The sequence below is a fragment of the Phoxinus phoxinus genome (genome assembly GCF_949152265.1).
Source record: "Phoxinus phoxinus genome assembly, chromosome: 6".
NCBI lineage: Eukaryota > Metazoa > Chordata > Actinopteri > Cypriniformes > Leuciscidae > Phoxinus > Phoxinus phoxinus.
In genome coordinates this window covers 954,325-976,632 of record NC_136881.1, presented here as the reverse complement: position 1 = coordinate 976,632, position 22,308 = coordinate 954,325, and the positions used below count along the sequence as shown (strand labels likewise).

Below are 22,308 nucleotides of genomic sequence, written 5' to 3'. Positions count from 1 at the left end.
AGCATATCATAGAAAACTAAACGTCAATCTAAAAAGGTAAACAATAATAAAAAACACATTTGTAGTAAAATGCAATTCTACTGTTGTTCTTAACATGAATAACTCCTGAATAAAGCCTGTTTGTCACAGAAATGAGCAATATGTCGTCCGTTCCAGATTATTTTATTCAGAATGTTCATCAAATACACCGTTCAGCACATTAACCGCGTTTACAAAATAACCGGCTGTGACATCGGAGACCTCACGAGTACTGCATATAAAATAACACCGACCTACTCTACGCAAGAATTAAAATGACTTTAAAATATTGGCATTACCTAGTATTCATTTATACTTTATAAATACAAGACATCCATAAATATATCTGAAGATATCCAAGGGTTTCTGATATAATGTGATATTTCCTGAAGAAACGCAGGGGTGGACGGGAGATTGAGAATATTTAAGGCCATTTTTGAAGAGCCTGTCGTTAGAAACGCCTCGAGCCCTGAACATCAACAAACACACGCGAGTAAAAGAAGAAAAAAACGTGAAAGCAGGAAGTGATGTCACGTCTGGTTCCAGGTGAAAACATGAGTTGCTGGCTTTTCTTTCACTTAAAATTCAGAAGAAAACTGAAGATGGACGCCTTTCAATCAAGACTTTTCTTACTTCAGAACGGCACAAAACTGAAAGCCATGAACATAAAATGACCCGTGTCTTTATAAAACATGCATACATTTGACATACACAAAAGGTCAATCACAGAAACAAAAAAATTCACCCCCAAAATTAAAAAAAAGAAAAGATGTTTTCTTATATTGACATTTCCCCCACAGAGCTGAACTGGACTGGATGTATTGCCTTGCATATTTGCAGTTATTGTTGTTGAGGGAAAAATGCCCAGAAATCACATTTCTAACAACAGAATGCAGTTATTATCTGATGGACACAGATGTGACGGGGACTGTGGGTTCAGTGCGGTGTGTGTGCAGAGATCCGTCGGCATTATGGGATCCGTGTGATATGAGGTGTTCGGTTTCTGATGTTTCCAGAAGGCATTAAGAGTCTCCTCAGTTTAAGACGTTAGAACGGTGTGAAGTCCGACGGGAACATGATGGGCTGCCAGTTCTCCGTGTAGGAGACGCAGTGAGTCCAGCCCAGAGAACGCAGCAGCTGAGGGACACAACAACTCGTCAATAACTCGTCACTAACTCAACAACTCGTCACTAACTCAACAACTCGTCGCTAACTCAACTCGTCACTAACTCAACAACTCGTCGCTAACTCAACTCGTCGCTAACTCAACTCGTCGCTAACTCAACTCGTCGCTAACTCAACTCGTCGCTAACTCAACTCGTCGCTAACTCAACTCGTCGCTAACTCAACTCGTCGCTAACTCAACTCGTCGCTAACTCAACTCGTCGCTAACTCAACTCGTCGCTAACTCAACTCGTCGCTAACTCAACTCGTCGCTAACTCAACTCGTCGCTAACTCAACTCGTCGCTAACTCAACTCGTCGCTAACTCAACTCGTCGCTAACTCAACTCGTCGCTAACTCAACTCGTCGCTAACTCAACTCGTCGCTAACTCAACTCGTCGCTAACTCAACTCGTCGCTAACTCAACTCGTCGCTAACTCAACTCGTCGCTAACTCAACTCGTCGCTAACTCAACTCGTCGCTAACTCAACTCGTCGCTAACTCAACTCGTCGCTAACTCAACTCGTCGCTAACTCAACTCGTCGCTAACTCAACTCGTCGCTAACTCAACTCGTCGCTAACTCAACTCGTCGCTAACTCAACTCGTCGCTAACTCAACTCGTCGCTAACTCAACTCGTCGCTAACTCAACTCGTCGCTAACTCAACTCGTCGCTAACTCAACTCGTCGCTAACTCAACTCGTCGCTAACTCAACTCGTCGCTAACTCAACTCGTCGCTAACTCAACTCGTCGCTAACTCAACTCGTCGCTAACTCAACTCGTCGCTAACTCAACTCGTCGCTAACTCAACTCGTCAATAACTCGTCGCTAACTCAACTCGTCAATAACTCGTCGCTAACTCAACTCGTCAATAACTCGTCGCTAACTCAACTCGTCAATAACTCGTCGCTAACTCAACTCGTCAATAACTCGTCGCTAACTCAACTCGTCAATAACTCGCGCTAACTCAACTCGTCAATAACTCGTCGCTAACTCAACTCGTCAATAACTCGTCAATAACTCGTCACTAACCCAACTACTCGTCACTAACCCAACTACTCGTCACTAACCCAACTACTCGTCACTAACCCAACTACTCGTCACTAACACAACTACTCGTCACTAACACAACTACTCGTCACTAACACAACTACTCGTCACTAACACAACTACTCGTCACTAACCCAACAACTCGTCACTAACCCAACAACTCGTCACTAACACAACTACTCGTCACTAACCCAACAACTCGTCACTAACCCAACAACTCGTCACTAACTCAACTACTCATCACTAACTCAACTACTCGTCACTAACCCAACTACTCGTCACTAACCCAACTACTCGTCACTAACCCAACTACTCGTTACTAACTCAACTACTCGTCACTAACTCAACTACTCATCACTAACTCAACTACTCGTCACTAACCCAACTACTCGTCACTAACACAACTACTCGTCACTAACTCAACTACTCGTCACTAACTCAACTACTCGTCACTAACCCAACTACTCGTCACTAACACAACTACTCGTCACTAACACAACTACTCGTCACTAACACAACTACTCGTCACTAACCCAACAACTCGTCACTAACCCAACAACTCGTCACTAACACAACTACTCGTCACTAACCCAACAACTCGTCACTAACTCAACTACTCATCACTAACTCAACTACTCGTCACTAACCCAACTACTCGTCACTAACCCAACTACTCGTCACTAACCCAACTACTTGTTACTAACTCAACTACTCGTCACTAACTCAACTACTCATCACTAACTCAACTACTCGTCACTAACCCAACTACTCGTCACTAACACAACTACTCGTCACTAACACAACTACTCGTCACTAACTCAACTACTCGTCACTAACACAACTACTCGTCACTAACTCAACTACTCGTCACTAACTCAACTACTCGTCACTAACTCAACTACTCGTCACTAACACAACTACTCGTCACTAACTCAACTACTCGTCACTAACTCAACTACTCGTCACTGACTCAACTACTCGTCACTGACTCAACTACTCGTCACTGACTCAACTACTCGTCACTGACCCAACTACTCGTCACTGACCCAACTACTCGTCACTAACTCAACTACTCGTCACTAACTCAACTACTCGTCACTAACCCAACTACTCGTCACTGACCCAACTACTCGTCACTAACTCAACTACTCGTCACTGACCCAACTACTCATCACTAACTCAACTACTCGTCACTGACCCAACTACTCGTCACTGACCCAACTACTCGTCACTAACTCAACTACTCGTCACTGACCCAACTACTCGTCACTGACCCAACTACTCGTCACTAACTCAACTACTCGTCACTAACTCAACTACTCGTCACTAACTCAACTACTCGTCACTAACTCAACTACTCGTCACTAACACAACTACTCGTCACTAACTCAACTACTCGTCACTAACTCAACTACTCGTCACTAACTCAACTACTCGTCACTAACTCAACTACTCGTCACTGACCCAACTACTCGTCACTGACCCAACTACTCGTCACTAACTCAACTACTCGTCACTAACTCAACTACTCGTCACTAACTCAACTACTCGTCACTAACTCAACTACTCGTCACTAACTCAACTACTCGTCACTAACTCAACTACTCGTCACTAACTCAACTCATCATCAGATCATCATATTATACTGATTTCTGGAGGATCATGTGACACTGAAGACTGGAGTAATGATGATAAACTCAGCTTTGATCACAGGAATAAAATACACTTTACTGTATATTCACAAAGAGAACTGATGATTTACATTATAATAATATTTCACAGTTTTTGTGATCAAATAAACGGAGGCTAGTTCAGACGGCTCACCTGTGTGCAGTTCTTCCAGTTCTCTTTGCTGGGTTTGTCCTCGACGATCTTAGTCGCGTACTTTAAGGCCCTCGCGTACATTTTGTTTGCCAGCGCGTGTTTGTAGGAAAATGTTAAAACCTGCAGACAGGAAATCATCGCGTCAAATAACAGCCGATATCCAATCAGGAGTCACGTCAGCTTTATTATACAGCGCTGTACAGCAGAGTGTTTAAAGCCGCTTTACAGAGATAACAGGAAAATAATGCAACAAAGTTAGTTTCCAAAAGAGAATAGCGTCACAGTCCAGCTTAAGTAAGTTCAGTGATGGCTCATTTCTGTTGTAAAAAAACTTAATTTAGTTCATTTATATATATAGCCGCTCTGGAGAAACCGTGATGTCATCGTCCAGCTCAGTTCTCATATAATGCTGTCAGTGCAGGAGATCAATAATGTTGATGAATATTAAATTAAGGAGTCAGTCCTGAGCAGCGTACCTTAGAGTCGGTGAGCTCCGCCCACTTCTGCACCTCCCAGAAGGTGTCAGTCAAAGCTTTGGCCACGCCCCCCGGCTCGTCCTCGGACCCGCCCACTTCTCCAGCGCTGGCCCCGTCCTGATCCACGGACTCCATCAGCTGATCGGCCAGAGCACAGCCCTTCCGGCACAGCGCGTCCAGCAGAGACGCCTTCTGCTTCTCCATGTCACTGCAGAACACACACACACACACACACGCCATGAACACGTCATTAACACACCACTCCTCCATTAACGACATTAACACGGCTGTTGGCATTCACATTGTTTAAATTAATATAATATTTTTTTCTGCTGTAAAGTTGGGCATTTTAACATGCGGGTCTATGGGATTGACTCTCTTCTTCTGCAGCCGGTTTGGTTTTGGCCCAGAATGCAGTGCTGCAGGCGTGAACGGTGGCTCTGTACCTCTTGATAGTGACGGCGTCTGGCCGCGGGTCCGTCTTCATGCTGAGGTAAACGGCCAGCGCTGTCGAGTCGATGTGTGACATCACCGTATCCGCCGCGGCCGAGATCTCTCCCAGACGCTTCAACCGCTCCTGCGTGAGACAGAGCGAGTCGTCACGCTCAGATTGAATTCAACACAAACTTATTTCGGTCCTCACAGATAATTCTCCATAGTAAAGAAGAAAGAAATCTCGTGAACCGAGATGATCGGTTCACGAGCGGCTTTAACGGAGCGATCTGTCACACACATTAAAGAGCCACAAAACACTATTCCTGTGTCGCCTCAGTTAAAGCCGCTCGTGAACCGATCATCTCTTCCTTCTAGTTCATTTACAGCATCAAATAAACATGAATGAACATCAGAAGGAATGTTGTTTTAACCGCGGAGAGACGTCAGTACACTTCTCAAGCTCAAATCCTCCAGCGGTAATCTACTAACTCTCCTGACCGCTTTGTCTGACAAAATGGCGGATGGCGGATTCTGATTGGTCAGATCGCCTGTCAATCAAACTGATGAATTGCAGGTAGATGTGTGTGATCGGACCGGTACCTTCTCGGAGTCGAGCTGATGGAGTCTCTGGACGTGCAGTGGGAGATGTGTGGGAAACGCCTCCTTCAGCTCCTCGTACAGCGAGCCACTGTCCAACCTGAACACACAGGGTTCACTTCCTCAATCAAAACCATGACCTCTGATGACCTTTACTCCAGGACATCATTAAACACTAACTGTGACTATATCAACATGCAATATTGCTGACGAAAAACAAACAAGACTAAAGTGTAGTTTAAACATTATTCCTCTATATAAAAAAAGCCACTTCATGCTTTCACGTGTGCGGTTGCCAGATCTCAAGAGTTTATATCCCCTAATCAGAGCTTTAAAAAAAAAACAAAAAAAAAACTGTGGTGTAAATCCAGCTTTTACTGTAGTGTATGTGTGTATGTGGTGTTATTAATCTGCTTTAACACACACATGTGTAAGTTCATAAGTGGACAGCATTGCTGAGTATTTTCTGCTTAAAACTGCAGTGAACCAAAGACAGTCTCAAACACATGGTTTGAAATCGCTGGTGTTTCTGACGTCACACACTACCTTGACCAATCAGATCAACGTGTGATCGTCCACCAGTGGATCTCTGAGTGAGTGAGTGAGTAAGTGGAGGCGGGGCTCATTTGCATATTCAGAGAACAGCGCATACTAAATGAGGCGAGGGTGTCGAATTACATTCAAGATATTTTAAGACATGAAGTTTTTTTTTCAAGGATTTTTTTTTTTAATATGTAATTTTGGTGATCAAAGATGACTAAGTGATCCAATTGTTGACAAAAGGGGGACTTTAAAATTATACATTTTCTGCCTGGTGTTTATGTAATCTTCTCAATCTGGCAACCCTCTCTCCACACTGAGAATGAAGCGCAGGTGATCTGAGAGGTCGACTGAATTATGATAAAAACGAAAGGACATCTGAATTAAAAAGCACTGGTGATTCTGGAGTCGCTAACAGATGAAAACACAGAGTTAACGAGTGAAGACTGACTTGGTCATCCACTGGATCTTCAGGTCTCGCAGCGCTTCGCTGAACTCGTCCTTCACGTCCTTCTCCTTCTCCGCATCTTTCTCCTTCTCTTTGCCATTCTTGGTTTTGTTGGGAGCAGGAACCAGGTGGTAAAAGATTGGCACGATGTCCTGCGTGAGAACGAGAGCAGAGATGAGAATCACATTACCCACAAACCCATCTGTTCATGTGAATGCGACTGACTGACACTAACATAACCGTGAGAAACGCATCAGTATACAGCCAGACCAACTAATGACTCTATGCAGCAGGACGTGTTTATATCGTGTACGTGTGAGAGCGATGAAGACGAAATGTGATTCATTTTTTTTATTTGAATCTATCAAGTTAAAAATTTAATAAAAATAATCAAATAGTTAAATTAAGGCAAGACACCACAGCTGAACGGAGTAAAAACTCGTTGATTAATCACAGTACATTAAGGCAACGGTTTTGCATTGCAAGTGTGTTAACTGTTATGTTTAAATATGCAAATTAGGTATTATCTAATTAAATATGCACCAATTTGCATACAGATCCAGAACAGAGGGAAATAAATGTATCACTCAATAAAAAAAGCTGATTTTTACCATGTTTTTAAGAGTAAAATGTTGTATAAATAAGCGAATAGTATATGAAACCTTCAGAATATAGATATGAATAAATCTGTAAAGTTTGGAGTGTGTGAAGCTGCTGAAGTGGAGATTTCTGACTCAAACTCACTGACTTTAAAGGTTAAATAGAGGCTAATTCATGCAGTGCAATAAAATAAACTCTTAAATGTGTGTTTTCTTCCACTAGTCACATGTTATGGAAGATAAAATAGAGCCAAACTGAGCCGTGCATGAAGAACACTGGTTTAAACTCTGTAGTCTCGCCTTAAATTAATTGCACAGGGTTTAATTTAAAGGATTATCAAAAAAATTAACACATGATTATTGCATATAGACAGCATCTTACTTTCCAGTGATATTGATATTGGTCAAACTGCCCAGCACTGGTGTGTGTGTGAATATTGCCTTTAAAGGGATAGTTCAGCCTAAAATGAAAATAAAGAGATTTACTCACCCTGCTGATGTTCTAACGCCGTACGTACGCTCTTCTTTCGGACCACAAAAGGAGAATTTTTAAAAATGTTATAATGGCAGTGAATATCGACCAGCATCAAGCTTTTAAAAAGAGACTCAGAAGACTCACAGAATGATGCGATGCGACGCGACGCGAGTCGTATGTTTATATGAACGAGCGCGAGCAACAACCCTGTGCCATGTTCACTACGTACAGTATGAGTGCTAACCAGGAGCTAAAACAATACAGAGCATGCAAATAATCAACACGATTACCACATGCAATTCCTTCTTAGTGAACATGCTTTGAAAGATTTTTAGAAATATTGAGAAAATGGGTTAAAAAAACTGAAAAAAAAAAATCTTACAAACAAATCTTAAAGGGGTCATGACCTGCATTGTTTTATAATGTTTCCTGGAGTGCACTTATAATGTTAGTAAGAAAGTAAATGTAACTATTACAGTTCTCAAGGTTAACTAATCGTGAAGTGTTGATTATAGCCTTATGTTTAGAAAGGTTGCAGTGATGAGCATGTAGCCGATCACAGACATGTCGAGCGCATGAATGCAGTGATCTCATCAGTTTCTGCACACTAACGAATGCTTTCATCGTAACTAACAGAGCAAACACGCCGTGAATAAGAGATTCGTTCATTACAACGGGAGTTTTGGCCCGAGTCCAGATCTCAGTCACGGATAAACTCGAGCGGGTTTGATTGACAGCTCCAGAGATTGTAAAGGGAGCGTTCTTTGAATATCACAGTTTATTTTTTTAATTCTCCTTTTGTGGTCCGCAAATGAAAGAAGTGTGTACGGCATTGAGGGCGAGTAAATGATGACTTAAGTTAACAATCCCTTTAAATGGATCTTTTAATTGAGCCCCTGCAGCTTCTCATTATGTGACATTACAAGGTTCTTTCGAATCTCTACCCGTTCAGTACCTTTTTAAATTTTCCTTGTCGTTTGGCTGATGCTTGTCCCTGCTGGTCAGAATAACACACATCAGAGAGAGAAGCACACACACACACACACACACACGCTCTCTGTCCTCTCTATCCTCTGCTCTCTACTCCTTCACATCATCATGATTCACTGTAAGTGCAGCAGTTCAGTTGATAATGACAGTGAGATGATCATGTACAGGACAGCGAGACGATCTCAGAAGCGGATGCTTCATCACTGAAACGGTGCTGGTGTGTTCATTCTTCATTCATACGGCGCTTTTAACAATACAGATTCTTTCAAAGCAGCTTTACAGTAATTAAAGTAAAGTAAAGTTTAGGCCTGGACAGTAAAGCATTTGAACTCGCTCTGGATAAAAGCATGCCAAATGCACAGATGTAAATATTGTAAACTCAACTCTTGAATGACATGTGACATACCCGTCAGTGATGCGCGGGTTGATCCAAAATGAGCGTTAGCCGCGGTTACGAGTCATCCAAAAATATGTTTAATGATATTCGGGTCGCGGTCGGTCGGGTCGTTTGAAATAAAGATGCCAATTAAACCTTTATAATTTATATAGTACTAGACACAATTTTCTATGAAATACACAAGCCTACGCTTTATTGTCGTAATAAATGGCGCGAGGATGACGCACGAGCTCAGTCTGCAGAGATGAACGTGGGAAATCCTTATTTACCGTTTGAATGTTGAGCGTTATTAACTTTTGAAAAAAAGCTGACGCGGGACAAAATGCCCGATTTCCCAACGCGTTGAACTGAGCAATGCCATTGTGCCATTTTAATAGGCTACTTTTAAACGCATATAGCTCAGTAATGTCAGTTTTATGTATTTTCTGAGAGGGGGCGGGATTTTTGTTGGGAAAGTCGGGGGAGAGACGCACACTCCGATTAGACTGGATAAACACATGCAGCATCTTAATTGTTAAGAAAATGAAACGAAATAAATGAATAAATCAAGCCTTTATTACAGAACACTGGCGATATCATACAGCATTCAGAAAAATGCTGCGCCCGCGCCCCTACACTGCAAAAAATGCTTTTCTTAGTATTTTTTGCAGTGTAGTTCCTCCGTCTATGGCCCAATGACACTACGATGAGCATTTACTAGCTACTTTTAAAAAACACGGGTCAGGAAGCGGGTCGGGTACAATATTTTATTTCTTTTTTTTTGCGGTCCGAGTTGCGGGCGGGTTCGTTGAAAATGTCGGTCGGGTGCGGGTTGTTTATACATTGACCCGCGCATCACTGGTACCGGTGTCGTATGGTCTATCGGGAACCAGCACCATGACAGTGAGAAAGCAGCAGATGTGAAAGACATGCTCTTGTATCACAAGCTGCCGTTTCTTGATACTGCACTCGTAACAGGATTTATGCATGAAGTCATTGTGAAGCACAACCGCCACCAGCCGTGAAATCAGAACAGAAATCCATTACTGATCAAACATTGAACACACGTGAGGAGGGGTGTGTGATATGCACACATAGATCATCTACAAAAATATCAAATTTAATGATCTGGACGCTGACACTGTGTATGTCACTCATGTGAAAGCAAAACAAACGTTGAGAGCCCATGCTTTGGCTGTGTGATGTAGTCTAGTAGAATCTAAAAATAAATAAATATGGTTTTAGCCTTATACTTCTATATGATAGTCACAATTGTGTGTTATAAAGTCACAGTTGTGTGATATAACTATATAACAGTATAATTGACTTATAGCTATACAAGTCCATTATATAGAGACTTTATAACACACAATTGCGACTTTATATCACACAATTCTGATAAAAAGTCAGAATTGTGAGATATAGTCGCAATTACCTTTATTCTGTGGCGGAAACCAGCACACAAACACACTCCGCAAAATATAACTTAATTATTGTTACCAACACAATCCCCAGGAATACGGAGTTCTGATGTTCTGGCAGTATCGCACACCCCTACATGAGAGAACAGACGGGTGTGGAAACAGACGGGCCGGTGAGCGCGAGCGCTAGCGCTAGCATGCAGATCTAGAACGAACGCTGTGTTTGAAGACTCACTGCTTTTTTGCCGAACTCACTCTTGGGCAGAACCAGAGAGCCGGTGATGTATCCGCCCGGACCGGCACCTTTAGGGATCCTGAAACACACACACAAGCATCTGCATGATGGGTTTTTGAAATTAACCAAAACTAACATTTCATTTTCTTGCAGGAATAACACTCATATGCTTCTGAATAGGTACATGTTTCCAAACCTTTTGGTCAAAAACACTCAGTCAGTGTCTATGTTAGTGAATCATGTCGGAATATAACAAAAGGGGAAATGAAACTAGACCGATATCTACATTTATAAACTCGTGTCTGAGTAACAAAGTGAAGCAGTCAAGAAAACAGAGTTTGCTTCTACCTAGTAACAAGAAGGGTTTGCATTTGAAGAACCAATCAAATTGTAGGGAAATTATGTAATGTCACTTTTGCCATGCTTCTATTCTATAAAAACTGTTGTATTCTTTTTGCTGGAGGGATTCTCTATGAAATTGGTCTGAGATCCTCCAGCCGTGATTAAAGCATATTCGAAGGTAATGTCTGGAGTCTGTTTAGTTAATGCTGTGCAACAGGTTAGTGGAGCACTAGAGACCTTATTCCCAAGGGATAGTGTTCAAAAGGGCACGATACGTCGAGAGTGTGAGACTCTTAGGTGGGGTTAGATTAGAATTCTTAAGCATTTTTATGCAGTTAGAATAACTACTCTTAGACGGCAACCAACGAGTGGACCCAGGTAAACTTAACGGTGCAGTCTGTAGGAATGAGCTAGTGGTCGAGATGGGTACTGCAGTCCAAATTCAAAATATCAGAGATCGTAGTTTCCCCGCCTGCTCGGACTCGACACTCACGCGGGTTGCCAGATTGAGCACACGCAACAAGATCGAGCGCAATTGACAACGAAAGCCGAGGAGACTTACAGACTAAGTTAAAGTTGATTTATCCTCCTTTTAATATGCTCTTGTTTATAGAGATATTTAGATAGTTAGAGGCTTTTTAGGTTGTGTGGAATTAAGTTTTGTTTGCTTGTTTCCAAGGCTATAATACGCTGTGTTTCCTGCTAACTGGCACCCCGGGTGTCGACGAGATACTATTGGGTGAACTGGCAGTGGGCGGAGTCACACAGAACAAAACAAAACCGACTGACAACACAGAACACACATTTCAAAATAAAATAACTGGCTGTAGAAGTGTTTTTCAGAGAAAAGAGGATGTGAACTTAGCATGTTTCCTAAATATCTGCAAATATTGTATTTTTATACTTTAGTAGAGTAAAAAAGTTACATACAGCACCTTTAAAGGGGTCATCGGATGCCTGAAGTCGGTACTTTTTGACAACTCTAACGGGAAATATGCTAATACAGGACAGTCCGTCAGCGGTCATTATGACATCATATTGCGCAGAAAATCCAAACGGCTTGATTATTGAGAACGTTTAGACTTTTTGAGGATTAAAAAAAAAGTAGTGAATGGATTTTTCTCATCGTATGGTGGTTGTGTCCACACCCTGCAAAAACACATTTATACGCACACACCATATAAAAGTGAATTTAGCATCCGATGAGCCCTTCAAGAGAACCACACTCACTTGTCGTCAGGCAGAGCGGTGATGTAGAAGGGCTGAGCGGCGCCGGGGCTCAGCGTGAGGGAGTTGGACTTCTTCTTGGCCATCATGGCGGCCCGGTGTGTCTCGTAGACGTCCAGCGAGAGTGTGTTGGAGAGCCGGTGCGAGACGAGGAACGGCAGGTCCTTCAGGCGCTCCAGCTCGCTCTGCTGCTCGTGACGCACCTGCAGACGCACCGTGTAATCGCCCTTCTCCAGCTTCAGGGAGTACTGAGGGAACAGAACACATCAGAGCCGGGACACAACACTCACGGGTCGGATCAGTTACGGTTTTTGAGCCAAAAGACAAATGATAAACTTTCACTCTATGATGGTTAAATTTAGCAGTTAATCCACGAATCACGATCTACTGAGAGCCGCTGCACCCCTGCATCACTGTGCTAAAGAGACGTGCTGGGGAGGATGGCATTGTTCTGGTTACCTGGTGTGGGTAGGCGTCCCCAGATCCCATGAGCCTCTTGTTCTGGTCAAACAGGAGCCAGAGTTGGCTGTCAAACTCAGACTCGTACAGTAACTCGCACAGCAGCGGACAGCTGGGCATCACCTCGCCACTCTTGGGCTGAAATACCAACATCAATCCACCATTATGGCAACAACACGAACATAACTCCTCATAGATGTAAGGATTGCAGAGGTGAAAACCCACCTGATGGAAATTATAGGTGAGGACGATCTCATAGAGCTGTCTGTTGTTGGGTAACACATCTCTGACGCCGAGGGGTTTGACTTTAGCGCTCACAGGCCTATAGAGGAGAAACACACACATGAGAGGTTCATCATGCAGATTTCATGAAGACAAGTAAAGCATTTAAACGCATTTCACTTGAAGATCTCCCAGAGGATGTGGTTTACGATCTAAAACACCTCATATCCCACTTACACTGTGTTTATGGGCATTACTGAACATCATTCTGACAGCGTGCATGAGTATGTAAACTGATCAGGAGAGATGATGCTTTAAAAAGCTTTAGGAAGTCACTGAACATTTTTTGTAAAGCCTTTGAAGTCAGCATTAAATCAACATTTCAACGTATCATAATCTTGAATGAGAATAAGTTCCTCTTGCAGCTTCTCTTCTCTTCTCTGATGATGTGGGCGGGGCTATAACCCGTCACTCACATGAGATCAGCCAATAGCAAACCACAACCATCCAATCAACTCCCCACAGACACAATCAAGCCCCGCCCACATGTGTTCTTGCTCCAGAAGCGCTTCACTCGATATACGTCACAATAGAGGAGAGAAGACCAGCGCTACTTCTTCACTTTCATGATGAGTTTGATGAGCACATGTCAGATGAGTGAAACCGAGGTGTCTCTGCACATTACTCAGTGATCTGCGAGTTACCTGAGGGGCTGAACCCAGTTCTTCAATGTGATTGTTGGGGAAACATCTTCATATCTCAATGGAGAACAGACCTCAAAACTAGAAATCCCTTCAGAGGCGTGCTAGATATACAGGAACACAGGAAACAAGAGTCCTTAATGAACAACACATCTGACACACGGGGCTTTAAACTTAGATCGTTTAGCAGCACCATGATTTTATTATGTTTTGAAAGTCTCTTACACTCATCAAGGCTTTTATTTGATCAAAAACACAGTAAAACTGTGAAATATTATTATGATGTAAATCATCAGTTCTCTATGTGAATATATAGTAAAGTGTAATTTATTCCTGTGATCAAAGCTGAATGTTCAGCATCATTACTCCAGTCTTCAGTGTCACATGATCCTTCAGAAATCAGTATAATATGAGGATTTGATGATTATTTATGATTATTAGCAATGTTGAAAACAGTTCATATTTTTGTGAAAACTAAAAGTATTAACAGAAAGGAGCTGTGAAGTACGTAAGCCTGAACGACTCACAATATGAAGAGGCGAGGGTGATGTCACCAGCCCATGGAAGGAAATGACATAATCAATGTTGACGTCACCGAGACTCGCCCACCAGCGAGCGACACACAACTCCAGAGTCCGTCCTGGCTGAGAAACACACAAAGATGAACATGTGACCCGATCGACACAGCAAAACTAATATTAAAGGGATAGTTCACCCAAAAATGAAAATAAGCATTTTTATGATGGACAGATGCACTTTTATGATGGACAGATGCACTTTTATGATGGACAGATGCACTTTTATGATGGACAGACGCACTTTTATGATGGACAGATGCACTTTTATGATGGACAGATGCACTTTTATGATGGATAGACGCACTTTTATGATGGATAGACGCACTTTTATGATGGATAGACGCACTTTTATGATGGACAGACGCACTTTTATGATGGACAGATGCACTTTTATGATGGACAGATGCACTTTTATGATGGACAGATGCACTTTTATGATGGACAGATGCACTTTTATGATGGACAGATGCACTTTTATGATGGATAGATGCACTTTTATGATGGACAGATGCACTTTTATGATGGACAGATGCACTTTTATAATGGATAGATGCACATTTATGATGGACAGATGCACTTTTATGATGGACAGATGCACTTTTATGATGGACAGATGCACTTTTATCCATGATAAAAGTGCATCTACTGTGATAAAAGTGAATCTGTCCATCATAAAAGTGCATCTATCCATGATAAAAGTGCATCTATCATGATAAAAGTGCATCTGTCCATCATAAAAGTGCATCTGTCCATCATAAAAGTGCATCTGTCCATCATAAAAGTGCATCTGTCCATCATAAAAATGCATCTATCCATGATAAATGCACGTTTATCACAGTAGATTCACTTTTATGATGGACAGATGCACTTTTATGGACTTCAAAACAGAAACAACCATTCGCTGCCATTATTACATGGCTTGACTGAATTCTAATGTAGAATGCGTTCTGTTATTTCTTGATAACACACCGTTGCCATGAAAAACAGAGCATTGCCATGAACACAAAGCGGAAGCAATACAATTGTTTTTAAATCAATATTTTCTGTCAAATTATTGATTTATTTGGTAGGCATCCATGTAATAAGCAGGATAATGTATAGCGAGGCGGTTGTTATAGCGAATACAACACCTTCAGGCTCTGCTTCACGTCGGGGTCCCGATCAGCTTGTCAGGGTTGTATTCGCTATAACAACCGCCTCGCTCTACATTATCCCTTACTTATAAAGCTTGGAAGAGTCAGGATATTCTTTAATATAACTCAGATTGTATTCGTCTGAAAGAAGAATGTCATAAACACCTAGGATGGACTTGAGGGAGAGTAAATCATGGGTTTATTATCCTTTTTGGGTGAACTATCATTTTAATCACATATGTAAAGTATGTATTGCGTACCAGCACAGGAAAAGCCTCCGTGAGCGAGCCTTTCTCCAGCAGAGACGAGAACTTATAAAACTCATTGGCTCGATACGCTCGCTGCTTCACCAGATGAACCGCATGCAGGACGAACTTCGACGACACGTCTCCAGAGTGAGACGTTAATGAGATCTCTGAGGAAACAATCACAGATTTGCGTCGCACTGATGCATCATTCGTTCACACCAGTGTCGTCACGAGAGCAGCAATAACGGAGGAGTTCACTTCAGAATTATAATTTACTCTCCCCACGTCATCTAAGATGTTCATGTGTGTCTGTCTTCAGTGGAACAGAAATGCAGGTTTGTGAGGAACACACTCCAGATGTTCTCCATATAGTGACTTCAATGGTCCAGCGGGTCGAAGGTCCAGATGTGAGTTTCAGCTTCAAAGTCTCTCACGATCCAGCCGAGGAATAAGAGTCTCATCTAGACACACCAGCCGACATTTTATATAGAAATACACATTTATATACTTTATAACCACTAATGCTGGTCTTGCACTCGCTGTGATGCGCCACACATTACGCAATCATGTCGAAAGCTCAATTGCGACGGAGGCAGAAGATCCGACCCAGTGTTTACAAAGCAAACATGCAAAGACTAAATCAAACGCCATTTACCAAAAAATTTAAAATAAAACATTGATGTCGGTCAATTTTGAAGTTGGAGGAGAAATTGAGATGGAGTTTTTTCTCCCTATCCTATATTTCTGAACCGGAACACACTTTCAACGTGGTGACGTAATGTGTGGCGCATCGCAGAGCTGATGCAAGACTAGCATTTGTGGTTATAAAAGTGTATAAATATTTATTTTTTCAGAAAATGGCGATGGTTTGGCTATATAGACTCTTATTCCTCGGCTGGGATCGTGTAGAGCTGTCAAACCGTTGAAGACACTATATGGAGAAAAATCCTGGAATGTTTTCCTCAAATTTCCTTTCGACTGAAGAAAGACAGACATGAACATCTTGCATGACGTGGGGAGAGTAATATCAGGACATTTTAATTCTGAAGTGAACTCCTCCTTTAAAGGAACACTTCACCCATTTGCATTAGACTTTGTATCTTTAGAAACCCAGTCACATTTTCGAATGGTCATGGTTTATTCCCTTATTTTCCCCTGAGATGGGAGAAATAAGGATTTAAGTGTTCCACTTCCTGCTTTTTATGACGCAAAAATCGTCAATTTGCGTCATAAAAAGCAGGAAGTCAAATTTCTTTGAATAAGGGTAAGACTACAAACACTAGCTCATCATTTATCCAGTAGAAGGCGCTGTTCCGCATGTTTTCAACCCGCCCATAGAGGAGGGATCTCACTCACAGAATGTACATACATACAGTGTCAGCCATTCTTTATTTGGAAGCTAAAGCTAACAGTTTCTTATTCTGTGGAGAAAGCTGAGTAGTAGCGGTGACCATCCTCTTTTTCCCGGACATGTCCGGCCGTCGAGATCGTCCAAAATGTCCAGGATTCGGCTTTTGCTTTCTGCAGTCGCATTCATAGTTTACATGCACACCTTTTGTTTCAATCTGACTGAATTCATGCCGATTGGTGAATCTGAATGTAGTGTTTACATGAACGCTAAACAAGTGATCGTTTGATGTGCGTTTTAACATTGCTAGGAAAATCCCCGCTCCTCCGTGAGAGATACGAGACCGGTGGGTCTCACAGGCGCCGGCGCCGCTCATCAGTGATCCCGCCACCGGCCTCGCGTCGTTCTCCGCGGCCGTCAGTCTCGTTCCTGCTCGTCACAGTAAACATGTGGAATGGCGACTGAAGAACGCAAAAGCCGAATCCTGGACATTTTGGGCGACATCAAAATACTGGGCAGACTCACGGAGACTCACTAGTAGCATAGCCTTGTTGTTTACTGCGATGAGCGATCTCTTACCGGTAGGCGTGGCCTACTAGGGCAGCGAAGCAAGTGCATTCTGGGAGTTGTTGTCTTTCATCCCCATAAGCCAAAAATACATTTTCTGTCTTTTCTCAGTCTAGAAGGCTCCAAATTCAAAAATAATTTCACATTTCTTCTACATAAATGACCCATTTTAAATACACATTCATCTTTCCAGAGGTGAAGTGTTCCTTTAAAGATTTCTCCGCCAGGTCAGCCAGAACACACATTACCTGCCCATGATGCTCCATGAGGGACGTTGATGAAATGCCGGCGGATCTGTCCTGGTCTGAAGTGGACGTCTGTGAACGCGACCTCCTGACTGCGAGTGTCAGTGACTCTACAGACACAAACACACGTCACACACCAGCAGAAACACACCGTAGCGGACGCAGGCGGGTGTAGACGGACTCACTTGGCAGGGATTATAACCGTTATAGGCACTCTGAAGAGAGGACCAGCGCTGAGAGCCGACGTGTCGAATCCACACACCTGCAAAACACCAGCGTTACAGGGGAGTTCACCCAAAAATGAGAATTAGCCCATGATTTACTCTCCCTCATCCTAGGTGTGTATGACATTCTTCTTTCAGACGAATACAATCTGAGTTATATTAAAAAATGTCCTGGCTCTTCCAAGTTTTATAATGGCCGTTTATAATAGACAGATGCACTTTTATGATGGACAGACGCACTTATCATGGATAGACGCACATTTATCATGGATAGACGCACATTTATCATGGATAGATGCACTTATCATGGATTTTATCATGGATAGACGCACATTTATCATGGATAGACGACAGACGCACTTTTATCATGGATAGACGACAGACGCACTTTTATCATGGATAGACGACAGATGCACTTTTATCATGAATAGATGCACTTTTATCATGGATAGATGCACTTTTATCATGGATAGATGCACTTTTATCATGAATAGATGCACTTTTATCATGGATAGATGCACTTTTATCATGGATAGATGCACTTTTATCATGAATAGATGCACTTTTATCATGGATAGATGCACTTTTATCATGGATAGATGCACTTTTATCATGGATAGACGCACTTTTATGATGGACAGATGCACTTTTATGATGGACAGATGCACTTTTATGATGGATAGATGCACTTTTATAGAATTTCTTGCCATTCACTGCCGTTATAAAGCTTGGAAGTCAGGACATTTTTTAACTGATTATATTCGTCTTAAAGAAGAATGTCATACACACCTAGGATGACTTGAGGGGGAGTAAATCATGGGCTAATTTTAACTTTTGGGTGAACTCTCCCTTTAACACAGATCAGGACATTTAAAGCAGCGTGAGGAATGTACTGTGCCGTGCCTCGGTGTAGTGCAGCCCCTCTCGCAGGCCCTGCGGGTCGACGCGCACGTTCAGGTGGCGGCACTGGTTCATGAGCTCCAGGTGCGACGGACAGTGAACCCAGGTCGCGTTGCAGACGAGAGCCAGATGAAGCTGCAGAGAGATACGGGCCGAGTTCTCTGCGGAGAAAACATCCCACAATCCATCACACATTCAATTCACATTCATTTTCTGTAAAGCTGCTTTGAAAACGATGAGTCCATATTACAATTTAGAGTGATCTGTTATTACTTTTATGCAAAGCGACTTAATATAAGCAGGGAAACTAACAACAGTATGCAAGTGCTGTGACCCTTCCAAGTTTAATCGAACGCAGCAAAGTGTTAGTATTAATGGATCTTAATATGGCATAATGAGAGATTTATAAGCTATTTAAAACCAAGTGAGGTATTTTCAGCACGACGCAACGGCTCGAACACATCGAGTTGCTCTGTGAAGAGAAGTGTGTACCTGAGTTCTCCGGGAACACGGGCTCGATGCCGACGGCGTGATCGGACGGGCCGGTGACGTGGGCCGGTTCCCTGAGGTAGATTCCTCTCTGAGAGCCGACGGTCACGCTGAAGCCCAGGCCGCTGGTGGGCAGAGACACGTGCTGCATGAGGTAGTCGAACGCACGCTCCACCTGCGCATCACACAAGCACACAGTCACGATCCGAGCACACACACACACACACACACACACACACTGCGTCTCATACCTGAAGGATCCCGTGACCCTGTGCAAACACTTCGATATCATCCACTTTAAGAGCCGTGTTCTCCAGCGCTCGCCGCACCGCCGGCACCGTGGGGCGCACGCCGTTCTGCTTCAGACCTGGCACACACACACGCACACGCACACACACACACACACACACACACACTTTATAACTTTATTATGTGTATTAGGATGAATGAATACATGCAATCTTTCTGGTCTTATGTGCACTTGCAAGTGCAACTATATATATATATATATACCACTTTTTTAAATAATAATTTTTACTTTATTGATTTTATTTTAATGATATTGATTTGCATGTGTGTGCACCTGAGAGCACGAGGGCGATGCCCCCGCAGGCGTTGGGCGAGGACATGGAGGTGCCGTTCATGAGCTGTGTGCCGCGCAGCGTCCAGTTGGGCACGGAGGCGATGGCTCCGCCGGGAGCGCTAATGCTAACGCCCAGAGCGCCGTCAGTGCTGGGCCCGCGCGACGACCACGTGTACTGGTTCGGGGGAAGCTTCTCTCTCAGCGAGTATTCGGCCACCATCATGTCAGGCGTCACGTAAGCGCCCACACCTGCACATCGGGGTCATCAAGTCAGAGATGAATACACATTATTATCAATATTCACATTACATGTGAGCAGCAATGCTATCGTCAAGTCACACATTTAAGACAAAAATGATAAAACACGTTCAGGTGATCCATCACTGGTGCTCTTCGAGTGTCGGCCTAAAAATTTTATTTCAATGAAAGTAATGTATTATATTTTAGTTTGATAATGTTTATTTTTTTATATATTTTGTATTTTTAGGGAATTTTATGGTACTAAATTATATTTACGCTGTATATAATCCATTTATTCACTTTTTGAGCATAGGCCTGCACTTAAACTGTGGCAAATCTTGAGTTCTTTAGAGCGACAGACTGAAGTTAGATCACTTTTCAAAGACGACACTTGGTAGATTATCGCTGAGGTTAAAAGTTAACTTAAAAAATGTGTTTATTGTTATGAAAAATGTGCAAAAATACACATTTTTATATGAAATATACATTTTCAAAAACATGTTTTACTCTAAAACTGTGAGAAAATCAAAGCCATAAATCTAAACAAGTTGTGTTGAAAATTTGAGCCTGATATCTCTTTAGATTTAGTAGTTCGGCTGCAGTACCAAACGCTTCCACTAGAGCATCGGTTCCCAACAGGGGGGTCGCGGTCCACAAGGGGGCCTCAGCGAGCTCTGTGGGGGGTCGTGTCATATTTTGAAGAGTTTTGAGCAATTAGCATTAAATAAAAGTCCTTAACTTTTTTCTGTACAAACTGTATATAATGAGCGAGTTCATCATGAATCCATTTTCCAATCCGTGTTTTGTCTTATCCTGAGCCACTGGTACTCCTATAATAAGTGTTTACATTGGGACTATTTTACACGGGTTCGGATGCGGAGTAGCCCAGGACCTGCGTGACTCGTCATAGACGTACACAGAGAGAAGTAGTTCCGGCTACAATGTTCTTCCGAAAGACGCATTATTCTGTTAATAAACGTTAATAAAGTTTATTATCGCTCGCTATAGCGCCAAAAGCGTAAAAAATAAAGCCTCACAAATAACATTCCCAGACAGCAGTCATTTAGTAATAGCCTATATTCATACTTTTTTTACCCACACCAGTGTGAATATTTTTGTTATTGCATTTCAAATAGGGCAGGTTTATAGGCTACTCCTAGGCTTACGTTTTTAAATTACAAAAGGCCTACTGATGTTTTTGTTATTGTATTTTCAATATTATTTGTGCATAAACATATCTGATTATAGTAAACATACCGTTTGTTTGAAAACAACATATTTTGTCATCCTTGCTGCAAGGTTACAAGAGCGATAATATCATTAAATGTGAAGTGGGCCACGTGAAGACGACACTTGGCAGATAATTGCTGAGGTTAAAAGTTAACTTAAAAAATGTGTTTATTGTTATGAAAAATGTGCAAAAATACACATTTTTATATGAAACATATATTTTCAAAAACATGTTTTACTCTAAAACTGTGAGAAAATCCAAGCCATAAATCTAAACAAGTTGTGTTGAAAATTTGAGCCTGATATCTCAAAAAATGAGCTTTCAGTGAGATTGAGTTCGGCTGCAGTACCGAACGCTTCCACTAGAGGACATTCGACTCACTTTTGACCACGAGGAGCACAAGGGTGACTATTTTTTTCAGGACTATTGAACTAGTTTGTATAATATCCATGATTTTTTTTTTTTTGTTCACATAGCAAGCGCATAAAAATGTTCTAAAATGAGCGAAGAGCACCACAAATCTCTGTATAAACGTAATGAAGCTGCGTGTCAGTACCGATCACACTGCTGGTGGTTCCTCCGGGACAGCCCACGGTGGACAGGCACGGGCCGTTGTTCCCAGCGCTCGACACGAACAGCACATTATACTTCTGCACCGCCTCCGTGATGACCTCACAGACTCTCCTGGGGAACAAGCCGCCGCACATGTGAGTCGAGCCGCGGATCGGAGACGCGGACATGAGCGGCGTCCTGATGCTGGGGCCACGCCACAAGACAAGTGTTCGTAATGCTTCTGCCACAAATGGACAATCTGATGTTCATATCCGTTCTGATAAGATAATCTGTAGAGGCATGAACATAATGGCGGCTTCATGCAGGATAGTGGGAAGGGGAGGAGCCTGCCGGGACGTCTGTGGCGTGGCC

The 22,308-nt window shown here is 42.5% G+C and overlaps 1 protein-coding gene across 3 annotated transcripts in view; it reads right to left on the bottom strand.

Moving 5' to 3' along the window:
• Positions 1 to 146: 146 nt before the first annotated feature.
• tpp2 (tripeptidyl peptidase 2) overlaps positions 147 to 22,308 on the bottom strand; it is a 30,987-nt gene continuing 8,825 nt past the window's right edge. The window contains exons 9-29 of one of the 3 annotated variants that reach the window (XM_079615387.1): positions 21,941 to 22,068; positions 19,914 to 20,162; positions 19,582 to 19,697; positions 19,334 to 19,505; positions 18,845 to 19,002; positions 17,903 to 17,979; positions 17,721 to 17,827; positions 15,570 to 15,724; positions 14,126 to 14,242; positions 13,602 to 13,702; positions 12,901 to 12,997; positions 12,676 to 12,813; positions 12,220 to 12,464; positions 10,648 to 10,726; positions 8,581 to 8,622; positions 6,555 to 6,703; positions 5,567 to 5,663; positions 4,978 to 5,108; positions 4,532 to 4,739; positions 4,056 to 4,175; positions 147 to 1,155 (exon numbers count right to left, since the gene is read on the bottom strand). In XM_079615387.1, the coding sequence (XP_079471513.1) occupies positions 1,066 to 1,155; positions 4,056 to 4,175; positions 4,532 to 4,739; positions 4,978 to 5,108; positions 5,567 to 5,663; positions 6,555 to 6,703; positions 8,581 to 8,622; positions 10,648 to 10,726; positions 12,220 to 12,464; positions 12,676 to 12,813; positions 12,901 to 12,997; positions 13,602 to 13,702; positions 14,126 to 14,242; positions 15,570 to 15,724; positions 17,721 to 17,827; positions 17,903 to 17,979; positions 18,845 to 19,002; positions 19,334 to 19,505; positions 19,582 to 19,697; positions 19,914 to 20,162; positions 21,941 to 22,068 (2,776 nt within the window). In that variant the 3' untranslated portion in view covers positions 147 to 1,065. The remainder of the gene's footprint in view (positions 1,156 to 4,055; positions 4,176 to 4,531; positions 4,740 to 4,977; positions 5,109 to 5,566; positions 5,664 to 6,554; positions 6,704 to 8,580; positions 8,623 to 10,647; positions 10,727 to 12,219; positions 12,465 to 12,675; positions 12,814 to 12,900; positions 12,998 to 13,601; positions 13,703 to 14,125; positions 14,243 to 15,569; positions 15,725 to 17,720; positions 17,828 to 17,902; positions 17,980 to 18,844; positions 19,003 to 19,333; positions 19,506 to 19,581; positions 19,698 to 19,913; positions 20,163 to 21,940; positions 22,069 to 22,308) is intronic. The other 2 variants (XM_079615388.1, XM_079615389.1) reach the window with 2 other exon arrangements.